This window comes from Doryrhamphus excisus, linkage group LG6, assembly GCF_037039965.1.
Source record: "Doryrhamphus excisus strain RoL-2023G ecotype Guam linkage group LG6, RoL_Dexc_Guam_v1.1, whole genome shotgun sequence".
In the NCBI taxonomy this organism is placed as follows: Eukaryota; Metazoa; Chordata; class Actinopteri; order Syngnathiformes; family Syngnathidae; genus Doryrhamphus; species Doryrhamphus excisus.
Window position 1 is genome coordinate 4,250,001 of NC_136362.1, and position 13,705 is coordinate 4,263,705.

At 47.2% G+C, this 13,705-nt stretch overlaps 1 protein-coding gene across 2 annotated transcripts in view; it reads left to right on the forward strand.

Moving 5' to 3' along the window:
• The window catches only part of wfdc1 (WAP four-disulfide core domain 1), a 5,419-nt gene extending 314 nt beyond the window's left edge, over positions 1-5,105 (forward strand). The window contains exons 2-6 of one of the 2 annotated variants that reach the window (XM_058088031.2): positions 3,356-3,551; positions 3,639-3,722; positions 4,207-4,347; positions 4,612-4,671; positions 4,753-5,105. In XM_058088031.2, the coding sequence (XP_057944014.2) occupies positions 3,356-3,551; positions 3,639-3,722; positions 4,207-4,347; positions 4,612-4,670 (480 nt within the window). In that variant the 3' untranslated portion in view covers position 4,671; positions 4,753-5,105. The remainder of the gene's footprint in view (positions 1-3,355; positions 3,552-3,638; positions 3,723-4,206; positions 4,348-4,611; positions 4,672-4,752) is intronic. The other variant, XM_058088027.2, reaches the window with a different exon arrangement.
• The last annotated feature ends 8,600 nt before the right edge of the window (positions 5,106-13,705 follow it).

The following is a 13,705-nucleotide window of genomic DNA, read 5'->3' on the forward strand; positions in this document are numbered from 1 at the left end:
CTGGGGTGAAAGGTCGTGGTGGAACGGTAGAATAGTAGGAGCTGAGCTGGGGTGAAAGGTCATGGTGGAACGGTAGAATAGTAGGAGCTGAGCTGGGGTGAAAGGTCGTGGTGGAACAGTAGAATAGTAGGAGCTGAGCTGGGGTGAAAGGTCGTGGTGGAACAGTAGAATAGTAGGAGCTGAGCTGGGGTGAAAGGTCGTGGTGGAACAGTAGAATAGTAGGAGCTGAGCTGGGGTGAAAGGTCGTGGTGGAACAGTAGAATAGTAGGAGCTGAGCTGGGGTGAAAGGTCGTGGTGGAACAGTAGAATAGTAGGAGCTGAGCTGGGGTGAAAGGTCGTGGTGAATTGAATTGAGATCCTAAACTGGGAGATGAGGCCAGCCTGCTGACCTAGTTGACCTTAAACCACATTCATTACAAATATGTGAGATGCTGGTTCAAATCCGACTGGTTTTGTATGAAAAGCTTTGATTGGCTTCCTAACAGAAACGCTACAATCTAATCTAATTTCTTCCTAATTAATCGTTTCTTTTTCACTTTAGATCAACCGCTTGTTGCTGGGCAGAATTTCTGGGGTGTTTTTTTCATTTGTACTTTTGCACTGTTGAAGAAAGTCCTGGTAAAACTGGTGAATAAGACCTAATTACTTTATACTCTAATGAATAAATAATACATTGGAGGCATTATAGATGCTACTGCTTGGCTTTTCTATGAAGGAACCTTCTCTGGAAGATGATTGGATGAGAGATTCATGAAAAGGCTTTGATTTTGTAGCATGAAAAATAGACAACAATGGTCTCCTACGGTCTCCTACGGTCTCCTACGGTCTCCTACGGTCTCCTACGGCCTCCTACGGTCTCCTACGGTCTCCTACGGTCTCCTATGGTCTCCTATGGTCTCCTACGGTCTCCTATGGTCTCCTATGGTCTCCTACGGTCTCCTATGGTCTCCTACGGTCTCCTACGGTCTCCTACGGTCTCCTACGGCCTCCTACGGTCTCCTACGGTCTCCTACGGTCTCCTACGGTCTCCTATGGTCTCCTATGGTCTCCTATGGTCTCCTACGGTCTCCTATGGTCTCCTATGGTCTCCTACGGTCTCCTACGGTCTCCTATGGTCTCCTATGGTCTCCTATGGTCTTGATGTGGAGCACAACTTCAACTTTAGCAGCTTGGAATACGTCCGTCATTTCATATTTGACCAGTGAGGGCTGGACTGGATGCCAAGCCAGTGTGTGTGTGTGTGTGTGTGTGTGTGTGTGTGTGTGTGCGTGCGAGCGAAGCAGAGCGGGCCCCAGCTTGTTAACTCCACTCAGCGTGGCCGACTGATCAAAAGTTCAGTGTAGCGTGTTGCCTCGTCATCCTCGAGCTTGGACGTTGGTACTTCCTGCCTGGCGGGTTTAAACCTCGTTGGCTCGTCCTCTCATGTTTGCATTGTTCCTCCACGTCCCCCTGAGCAAGGCGCTTTCTCGCGCGAGCAGCGCAGGAACCAGCGCATGGAACCTCGCTCGTCTCATCTTCCTCAAAGCTTCTGTAATTGGACCATGCTGAGAAGGAAGGTCTTGATCCTTAAAATACTTGATCCTTACACCAGACCAGCAGCCCTGATGGCAACCTTTGGAAGGTGCTAAGATTAGTTTGTACGAATAATAATCAGCCAATGATGTCCATCATCTCGTATCCAAACCTTTTCCCAGCACCTTCAAACGGCTAAAAGGAGAAACGTGAGCTAGCACATCAGGAATAGAAAAGCAGGCCTGAAGGTGAGGTCTTTTGAAAAGTCCGACGTGGTTTTCACTCCAGGAGTTATTCTTTAAAGCGCCTGCAAGTGAAGGCAACACGCCCACGGAACGCAGACATAACACGTCTGGCTGGTACCTGCACGGGCATGTTGACGTGCAGGAGGAGCACCATGGAGATTTCATGTGATGAAAGTGGTAGTAGCACACGAAACATGAACTCACAAACACTCGGGACGCCTAAACATGCCCACTGAAGGACAGTCCCAGCGTTTTGGGATGACATATGGAGCAGAAGGGAAGTCGAGCTGTGCTCCAGGGAAGTAGAAGCTACATGGAGATGCTTGGTTTTATCATAAGATGCAGTATACATGATGCATAATTGATGATTGATGATTGAAAATTGAGGGGGGGGGCAGACTATTTAGGATAGGATAGGATAGGATAGGATAGGATAGGATAGGATAGGGTAAGATAGGATAGGATAGGATAGGATAGGGTAAGATAGGATAGGATAGGATAGGATAGGGTAAGATAGGATAGGATAGGATAGGGTAAGATAGGATAGGATAGGATAGGATAGGATAGGATAGGATAGGATAGGATAGGATAGGACAGGATAGGACAGGATAGGATGGACCATAAGAATTAGGTCCAAAGGTGAATGCCAAACATGAAGGGTCTTAAAGCCACGGTTACACACAAAAACCATCGTGTCACATAAACAGGAAGGAAACTCTGAAGATTTCCTTGGAGATGTTTGCCGGGGCAGTCGGGAAGAGATGGGATACGAGATAGAGAGTAGTGATTATGTCATTACCCAATTGCAGCTGACCAGGCCTGCTGGTGAGTTCAAGTACTGGAGTAGTGAATGAACTCCATGAAACTAATCCTTACATTACGTCCTCTGCAACCTCGGTCGTGGTCTCTGAACGTCGCCCTTGAAACGTTGCACACATTGGCTTTGATTGGCAAAAAGAAACCAAATATCAATATCAAACCAAATGTGGGCCCTGCGGGAATGAAATGAGGGCAAGGAGGTTCTTCCAAAGCAAGGACTGATCCTCACGTATGATGTAACCCAAATATGGAATGCTAGCATCAAAGTGTTAACTTCTGAAGAACGTCAGCCCACAGACAAAAGGCCGTGATGCACATTCCATCAAGTTAGCACGCTAGAGCAGATGTCCGCAGCAGCGTCGCATTCCTGGCTGCAGGACTCTTCACTATTTATGTTTGTCCGAGCCGTCCAGGCCAAGTTTTGAGGTGAGATGTTTCTCCTCCTTCTCGGGGCTGCGTTGTGTCATAAAGGCCAAAACCTCCTCCATCGCTCACGTACTTTGCTGCCCTCAAGTGGCAACAACACAGAATTTCTACTCAAATTCTCACCTTTTTTGTTATTTGACGTCAGTTGGTGTGAAAAGTCTGAAGCTAACAAAGTAGATTCGTTGAAGGACGTCTGGGATTCTCCGCTTAGGACGCCGCCCCTTTCGCCCCTTTCCGCCCCTTTCCGCCTGGGATACGTGGAAGACGGACGGGTGGATGGATGGACACACGATGTCCATCTGCCAGGAATTCCAGTGGAAAAGCTCCCACTGATGTGGTTTTGTGTCTCCTAGGACTACGAGTACCCCAACCAGGCCCAGTCCACACAGCACCAGAAGAACGACCGCTGCCCCCCCCCACCTCAGATGTTGCCAGAGAGGGCCTGCGAGGTGCCGGGCTGTCGCTCGGACTCCGAGTGCGAGCGCCACAAACGCTGCTGCTACAACGGCTGCATCTACGCCTGCCTGGAATCCGTTCAGCCTCCACCCGGTTTGTGGCGCCGACCCGTTCCAAGCATCCGGTGTTGCCTTTGAGCAAAGCTTATTCATATTTCTTTGTCGTGTCCGACGTGAGCAGTCCTCGACTGGCTGGTCCAGCCCAAACCTCGCTGGTTGGGGGGCAACGGCTGGCTGCTGGATGGCCCAGAGGAGATGCTGCAGGGTGAGTAGCAGAGATTTAGCGTTTAGCAAGCCACCATTTTGGAATTATACTCTTACTCTTACCAATTATACATCGGTAGCGCTCTAGCTTCCATGTACCCTCCAACGCAGTCGCTAGTGAACGTGTTGACTTATGGTGTTCAACATGCGTGATTCACAAAGCTAGGGACATCGGGCCCTCGGGGGACAAAGTCCAGGACAAAACCTAAAACCATAAAAGTCAGGAAGGAATGTGTCAGCGTGTTAAACACACGATGTCAATGGATTATCACTAGGAAACATGGGAGAAGGCTGCTTCTGCTTCTTCCTACTCCTTTTCAGGTAAACACAGCAGCACACTAACAGACAAATCCACACCATCCAACCACATGAGGGGTTCCACAAGGCTTGACGGCTCATTCATCCTTTGCTGGATGAATATAATAGATTATATTCATGAAATAATACGTTCATCAACTTGGCTCGTCATCGTTTTCCCTCTGCAGCTGAAGCGTGCAGTACGACGGAGGATGGCGATGAGCCTCTCCACTGTCCGACAGGCTACGAGTGTCACATCATCAACCCGGGAAACCCTGCGGCTGGCATCCCCAACAGGGGACAATGCATCAAGCAGCGCCCCAACTCCGGTATGACGACAAGCTCCTCATTTCCAATCCAGACTAGAACCGGATCACCACACTTAATCCCGTCTTGACCCAAATATAAAACATACTGTACTTTTCCAAAGGGAAAAATAGCAACAAGAAAGCTAGCTTATGTTATTTTCTTTAAAACCCATTACTACTGTAATACTGTGTTTCCATCATACAGTATTTGGGGATTGCTATGATATGCTGTGATGAATTCAACACATATTCAACACGTATTCAACAACATATTACTATTTTTAGATGGACGGGGGCTCAGGCACAAATTCTTCAAGGACTACAAGGACTACTTAGGTAAGTGAGGTAATATACGGAACCGGAAACACGCCAATTACTACGTCTGACGCATCGCCAGTCGGCCTGACCTGACACTTTCCCTGACAGGTACCAGTCCTAACAATGCGGTCGGCTACGACAAGCACCACAAGCACCTGGGATGAGGAATCTTTGTTTGGTTTTTCCGGCTTTCCCCTTTTATGCTCTATCTGGAATTGAACCCACCACTTAGTACACGTAAAGAAATGACCCCACCACTTAGTACGCTTGAAGAAATGACCCCACCACTTAGTACACTTGAAGAAATGACCCCACCACTTAGTACGCTTGAAGAAATGACCCCACCAGTTAGTACGCTTGAAGAAATGACCCCACCAGTTAGTACGCTTGAAGAAATGACCCCACCAGTTAGTACGCTTGAAGAAATGACCCCACCAGTTAGTACGCTTGAAGAAATGACCCCACCAGTTAGTACGCTTGAAGAAATGACCCCACCAGTTAGTACGCTTGAAGAAATGACCCCACCAGTTAGTACGCTTGAAGAAATGACCCCACCAGTTAGTACGCTTGAAGAAATGACCCCACCAGTTAGTACGCTTGAAGAAATGACCCCACCAGTTAGTACACTTGAAGAAATGACCCCACCAGTTACTACGCTTGAAGAAATGACCCCACCACTAGTACGCTTGAAGAAATGACCCCACCAGTTAGTACACTTGAAGAAATGACCCCACCAGTTAGTACACTTGAAGAAATTACCCCACCAGTTAGTACACTTGAAGAAATGACCCCACCAGTTACTACGCTTGAAGAAATGACCCCACCACTAGTACGCTTGAAGAAATGACCCCACCAGTTAGTACACTTGAAGAAATGACCCCACCAGTTAGTACGCTTGAAGAAATGACCCCACCACTAGTACGCTTGAAGAAATGACCCCACCACTAGTACGCTTGAAGAAATGACCCCACCAGTTAGTACGCTTGAAGAAATGACCCCACCAGTTAGTACGCTTGAAGAAATGACCCCACCAGTTAGTACGCTTGAAGAAATGACCCCACCAGTTAGTACGCTTGAAGAAATGACCCCACCAGTTAGTACGCTTGAAGAAATGACCCCCACCAGTTAGTACGCTTGAAGAAATGACCCCACCAGTTAGTACGCTTGAAGAAATGACCCCACCAGTTAGTACGCTTGAAGAAATGACCCCACCAGTTAGTACGCTTGAAGAAATGACCCCACCAGTTAGTACACTTGAAGAAATGACCCCACCAGTTAGTACACTTGAAGAAATGACCCCACCAGTTAGTACGTTTGAAGAAATGACCCCACCAGTTAGTACACTTGAAGAAATGACCCCACCAGTTAGTACGCTTGAAGAAATGACCCCACCAGTTAGTACGCTTGAAGAAATGACCCCACCAGTTAGTACGCTTGAAGAAATGACCCCACCAGTTAGTACGCTTGAAGAAATGACCCCACCAGTTAGTACGCTTGAAGAAATGACCCCACCAGTTAGTACGCTTGAAGAAATGACCCCCACCAGTTAGTACGCTTGAAGAAATGACCCCACCAGTTAGTACGCTTGAAGAAATGACCCCACCAGTTAGTACGCTTGAAGAAATGACCCCACCAGTTAGTACGCTTGAAGAAATGACCCCACCAGTTAGTACGCTTGAAGAAATGACCCCACCAGTTAGTACGCTTGAAGAAATGACCCCACCAGTTAGTACGCTTGAAGAAATGACCCCACCAGTTAGTACGCTTGAAGAAATGACCCCACCAGTTAGTACGCTTGAAGAAATGACCCCACCAGTTAGTACGCTTGAAGAAATGACCCCACCAGTTAGTACGCTTGAAGAAATGACCCCACCAGTTAGTACGCTTGAAGAAATGACCCCACCAGTTAGTACGCTTGAAGAAATGACCCCACCAGTTAGTACGCTTGAAGAAATGACCCCACCAGTTAGTACGCTTGAAGAAATGACCCCACCAGTTAGTACGCTTGAAGAAATGACCCCACCAGTTAGTACGCTTGAAGAAATGACCCCACCAGTTAGTACGCTTGAAGAAATGACCCCACCAGTTAGTACGCTTGAAGAAATGACCCCACCAGTTAGTACGCTTGAAGAAATGACCCCACCAGTTAGTACGCTTGAAGAAATGACCCCACCAGTTAGTACGCTTGAAGAAATGACCCCACCAGTTAGTACGCTTGAAGAAATGACCCCACCAGTTAGTACGCTTGAAGAAATGACCCCACCAGTTAGTACGCTTGAAGAAATGACCCCACCAGTTAGTACGCTTGAAGAAATGACCCCACCAGTTAGTACGCTTGAAGAAATGACCCCACCAGTTAGTACGCTTGAAGAAATGACCCCACCAGTTAGTACGCTTGAAGAAATGACCCCACCAGTTAGTACGCTTGAAGAAATGACCCCACCAGTTAGTACGCTTGAAGAAATGACCCCACCAGTTAGTACGCTTGAAGAAATGACCCCACCAGTTAGTACGCTTGAAGAAATGACCCCACCAGTTAGTACGCTTGAAGAAATGACCCCACCAGTTAGTACGCTTGAAGAAATGACCCCACCAGTTAGTACGCTTGAAGAAATGACCCCACCAGTTAGTACGCTTGAAGAAATGACCCCACCAGTTAGTACGCTTGAAGAAATGACCCCACCAGTTAGTACGCTTGAAGAAATGACCCCACCAGTTAGTACGCTTGAAGAAATGACCCCACCACTTAGTACGCTTGAAGAAATGACCCCACCAGTTAGTACGCTTGAAGAAATGACCCCACCAGTTAGTACGCTTGTGTTTTCACCACACTTGAGTCAGGACAGACCAAAAGGTGGTACCTCCTCTCCATTTTATGTATCATCTATCAGTCCAGGACACGGGACAGAAGGGGGGGGGGGTTCAATGCTGCTTACCAAATATCTCAAAAGTATTAACAACGCCAGACATGTTTACAGAACAAATATCAACACATGCTTTGAAACAGGAGCTGAGAACATTTTTCCTTCTAGTCCATCAAAGAATGTGGTGAGACAGCTCTGCCCTTAAGAGTTATCATCTCCCTTGGACAGTTCCTGATGTGAAAGCAGCAGTGAAAGTACATAAAAAGCCTGGTCTATCTTCCATAACCTGACCCGCCACATGGATGCTTTCACCAAAGTTCATGAGGTCATAAACTGCAGGATTTATATCTTCTGCAAGGGTAGCTACCTTGCAAGGTTCAAGTTTTAAAGCTGGTCAGCAGAAGAAGAAAAGATCAAGACCATCTGGCCCAGGAATATTCTCTTGCTCTCTGAAGGCCAAATTTCCTGCCTTTAAAATCGGAATGTTTGACGGGCAAAGCGATATTCTCCAGATGGCGTAGTAAAACGTGAATATCATCTCAAATCACATTGACTTCATATGCGGACTACATTTTATGGATCACAAATTGCTTAAGCGTGTGCTACGTTATCTGTAAACAAGCCTGGAGATGTGACGTGATCGTGCCTCGTTGATGTTGCTCAGGTTCTCAGGTGTCTCCAATAATAACGGAATAAGCTGCTTTCCGTACAAACACATGAAATACATGAACGTGTGAAACTAAACATGCCATAGCCATTAACTTTGTGGTGCTGTGTTGCTTTTACTGAATAAAACACAAGACGTGGAAAAAGTAAGAGTTTGGAGTCAGTTGTTTGCTGACTAATGTGATCATAAAAGTGAGAATATACCATATAAGGGTTATTCCACCCAACATGAACCGCAGGCAATAAAATCCTTGCACAATAAAATCAGCTATAAAATACTTGTTTTTATTAAGCAAAGTGTATTGCACATTGACAAGAATGTGTAATTAATAGATCATTTGAACACATTTTAAAGGCCAAGATTGAAACAGAACTATACACAGCTTTGATGTTTCTGAGCAGAAGTTCACCTTGTTGTCATAAATAACATTTTATTAACTATTGAATTCAATTATTGAGTCACAAATGATCAATATTCAGTTTAAAATCACGTGAACGGTGGGCCTCCAGCGGTTACTTATCACAACAAACCAAAAAGCGAAGGTGTAATTAATTTTGTCTCCAATGACTTACCGTCAATGTTTCTTCCGGTAAGGTACGCATGCGCAGTTGGATTACGGAAATCTGGCCACCATCTCCTTGTTGTTGTTTTCCCACCCAGATGATAATAGTGTCCGGCTTTAAAACTCCAAAATGCCGAAACGTAAATGTAAGTTTACGGATAAACTACAACGGAAGTTCCCTTGTTTTCGTCCTGGTCGGGATGAGTGGGAAGCAGAGTGCATGAAGTGTAAACCAGGCACGTTCGTGACCGTGTCGAATAAAGGCGCGGGTGATTTGGAAGCGCACGTGAGTTCCACCAAACACCAAAACGCTGCAAAAAACGGAGCGAGGGCGGAGTGGATCAAACAAGAAGATGACTCTTTGGCCAATAAGCCGGACGATGACGTCACCGCTGCGGAAGGAGTCTTTGCTTTCCACACGAGCAAACACCACAACAGCTACAGGTCCTCGGACTGCACTTCCGCCTTGTTAAAGAAGGCGTTCCCGGACTCTGCGACGGCTCGGAACTTCTCGAGCGCTCGCACCAAGACCGAAGCCATCATCAACGCCGTGATCGCCCCTCATTCTGTCGACGTTGCTTTGGAGTCGCTGGCACAAATCCCGTACTGCGGGGTGTCTGCCGACTGGGGCGACCACGGAGCCGGCAGGATATCTCCGGTGCTGGTTCAGTATTTTGACTGGAAGAATGGCGGCATGCAGAGCAAACTGATCGAAGTTAGCAACGACCCGAGCATCCGGGAAACGCTGGAAAGGAGCGACATAGTGGACAAGTGTGTTGCATTCACTGGCGATACTTGCAACACGATGTTCAGGCCTCAAGTGGAAGCATTTAGTATCCACGCGGACCTGCAAAACTCCCTGCAGAACCAGGCTGTGATTGGCGTGGGCTGCCCCGCCCACGTATTAAACAACTGTGTATACTATGGAGCAAACACGCTGGATGTTGACATTGAAAGCATCATCTTTAAAATATACCAGTACTTCCACATGTACTCTGTACGCACTGAGCCTCTGGGCCAGTATTGCGAGTTTGCTGTCAGCGAGTACAGAAACCTGCTTTCTCACAGCAAAACACAATGGCTGTCCTTGTTCCCCGGCATCGAGAAGCTACTGCACACGTTTCCCGCCCTGAAGGCCTTCTTCCTGCTGCAGGAAAAGCCTCCCTTGCTGATCAGAGACTTTTTTGGGGAGGAGTTCAGTGAGATCTACCTGTGGCAGATGCACTCCCTCATGTGCGTGTTCCACTCGCCCATTCTGGAGATGGAGAGGGAGGACAATTCGGTGGTGGAGGTGAAGAACATCCTCGACAAAGTCCACACCACGCTTCTGGAACGAAAGGCCAAGAACTTCATGCCTCTGAAGGTCAGGGCGATGTTGGCGCAGAAGCTCAACGACGGCTTCGGTCCGAGGTGCGATCATTTCACCGCTCAGGTCCACGGTCTGTACAGCTCGTGTCTGGAGTACCTGGAGACGTGGATGGCCTCCATGGAGCAGTTCTCCTCTTTTATGTGGATGGACCTGAGCCAGACGCCCGACTGGAACCGCGTGGAAGCATGTGTCAATCACCTGGCGGGAAAGGGCGTGCTGATCGACGACGTCAGGTGCTTTGATCAGGTGAGCCGTTTGATCAGATTCATGGAGAAGAGCAGAAGTGAAGGCGAGCTCAACAACCAAATGCAGGCCCATCAGAAATGGACCAGATTTTTCCAAAGGTCCGGCGACGAGGCCTGTCACTCGGAGCTGCTGAAGATGGCACAGTTTGTGTTCGCCATCCCTCCTCACGGTGCCAACGTGGAACGCATATTTTCCCTGGTGCAAAGCCAGTTGACCAAGGAGAGGAACCACCTGTCGCTAGAGTCCCTGAAGGGCCTCCTGTGTACGCAGTACAACTTCAAACACATGTCCTGCAAAGACTTCCATGCCTACTTGTTGGCTCACCCCTCGCTCTTGGCCAAGATGCGCTCCTCCGAAAAATATGGCAGACCACATAAATCAAGGCTGACGCTCATCCAATGAATGGTCAACCCCCCCCCCATTATATTTCATATTTACCTGTATATTCGTTGAATAGAGAAGATATTTTACCAAATGTCAACATGACCATAGTAAAAAGTTATTCCTTGACTGCGTCTATGACAACACATAAATGCTACATAAATACTCTTATTTTCAACTGATCATGTCTATGTCTGTCCAGCAGAGGTCACTGTTGTCTCAAGTAGCTCCACACTCCTGTTGGGCTTTACAGCTTTAACCGTGCACGGTATTACACACAGTATTACACACAGTATTACTCACAGTGGGCCTCCAGAATGACACAGTACTACTGTTTATACACAATCCAGTGTTTGTCCTGCTGTTTCAAGGGGTTCTACTTTGGTGTTAACACCCCGTTTGATTCCATTGAAAGCTTTTATAGTTGGTTGTTTATATTGCTGACATCAATGCAGGGTCCCGAATCACACCCCACTGGAATTAAACACCTTGCAGAACAAAGCAGCTCATCCGCAATCTGTCAGTTTTTTTTCCACTTGTATGCTCGTCATTGCCTTGTTATTGACCGGCAACCAGCAGTCTGGCTTTTCCCCCAAATCAGCTGGGGTAGGCTCCAGCTCCCTGCGACCCTGAATTATATAAGCCAAGTTTGGCCACCGAGCGCCCCCGTCTGTCAGCCGTCCCGTTTCTACGGAAACACTGATTCTTTTTTTAAGTCGAGGGAAGGAATTTCCCTCATATTGTGGAAAAATATAATTTTTATGTATTAGAGGTGCTAAAAGCAATCCAGTGTAGTGGATGTATGCTAAACTGTCTGAGCATCTTAGCTTAGCTTGTATAAGGTGACAACCTCGGGCCAAACGTAAAAGTGCTATGAAATAGTAGTACCCAAGTACCCAAGTAGTACACGCATGCACGCTTATTAAATAGTGAGCGTCCATCCTTTGTATTCTCATCAACTCCTGACCCTGATTAGGTTTCCCGTCACATCTTTGTCTCTTTTTGACACCGGAGCCACTGGATTAAAGCCTGCAGCTTTTAGTGAGAGCCCCCCCCCCCCCCCCCCCCCTTCTGACAAGTGACACGAAGCACAGTGGCTGTGGATGCTATTATTGTCATCCGCTGCAATGCACCGGAGCAGAGTTGTTGTTCTGCAATTATTTGTGCATCCTGTTTGTGCATGGTTTCACTTGTTTGTCACGCGGCTCAGGCAGGCCGCACGTGAATCTTCATGTGGAAGCCAAGCAGCATCCTCTCTGCCGTCAATCACTTTTCACTCCCGCTGGTGGAAGCTCGTGTTGCGTCCTAGCAAACGGCCACTGATGGAGTCTGCCTGGTCCAGGTGGAAAAGCTAAACATTAATTGGACCTGCAGAGAATGTGGGGTCGCCCCCCGGGGAGATTTGTTAATGAATGCCTGGCTTGGTTTTCCTTTAGCAGTGAGTCATGCTAAACAGCGTATGCCAACATCCTCCCCCATTGCACCTTCTCCTTCTATCTCTACAGGCTCCGGAGCACGGTTGTGTAATAACGTGTGAGGTGTTATCTAAAACCTTATATAAAAAGATACGCCTGTTGGTCTCCATCTTTGGCTCACCTTCACAACATGCGGTGTCTATAATCATATTGGCACCATTTTGTAGAACATTAGGACTGTAGAATGATTGGCATACGGTCACTGCCAATCACTGCATTAGAATCCAATCATGCATTCACTTCCTTTCCAGACTCCACAAAGTCTGAGAAGATCTGTAGAATGAGAAGATCTGTATGCCATCTCAGCAGATTACTCTTGAGTCTTTGACAGTAAGGCCATTAACATCTAAGATGCCCCCAATGATGTCCTGTACGTCTTGATGGCCCGCTGCAGGAAGTCCACCATAAGTCAACAAGCGTTCAATGCCGATAGACTAGATGGGAACATGAACGTCATCCACTAAGCCCTGCAATTTGCGGTGATTGTGATTTGAAGGTGGCTGACGGTGTGGTTGTCAAATGATCCTGGACTAAAGGGGATCACCTTGCTGACTTTGTTGTGGAAGGTGACAGAAGGGTTAGCACTTAAAGGCTAACCATTCTCATCTTACCTGTGTGACTACGCTCACGTTTACACACTGTTCTTTTAGGACCAAATGTACGAGGGAGGGCCTACAAAGGCCACCATGGCTCCTGGAAGTCATGCTCTCATGTCTTCTGGGTTCTAGTTGATGTGTTTGTGCATATTACGTATTGCTCTACAGGACCCCGATTTAAGATTTGGGAAAACCTGATTTTCATCACTTTGCTTGCCGGTTCTGCTTTCAAGGACCAAATGGAATCCGTGCTAGTTCTGCGTCATAGACCAGATGTGATGTTTATCCCGTTATGTGGTAGTTATTATATATACAACAAAATGATGACTAATGTATTCTGGAACATGAGTGGATTATCTGTTTGTCATGGTCTGAGCAGGCTGAGCACAGTTGCCACCAATAAACAGTTCTAGGTCAGCCTCTACCTGGGCTTCCTTTGGGCTCGTGTGCCTGGTGTTGGACACAAACTGATTGAAGGAGTTTATTTTTGTCTCCATGTCTTCACCACAGACGGCCTCTCCAAATGGATAATGGGTCACTTCTTGTGCACACTTGTGATGGCGCACCAGAGCAGATTTCTAAATACGCACTCCTGAGTAATTATGATGAACTCGTGTGGAGGCGTGGAGCGTCATCAGGTTTGATTGCAGGCCCAGCGTAAACCAAATCCAGCACTAGGATTGGCCTATTGTCATAAACGTAGCGGTGTGTAGCTGCACTCGCTACATTTAGACGTAACAACAACAACCTAGGCACGATCAATACTCCGCTCGGATGCAATGCGATGCAATTGAACATGAGTTGCAAGGACTTGTGAACCTGACCCATATTGAATATGACCCATTTACACTTGGGCTTACAATCAGCGACAAGCTCACCGTAAATCTCAAAGTGCAGATGC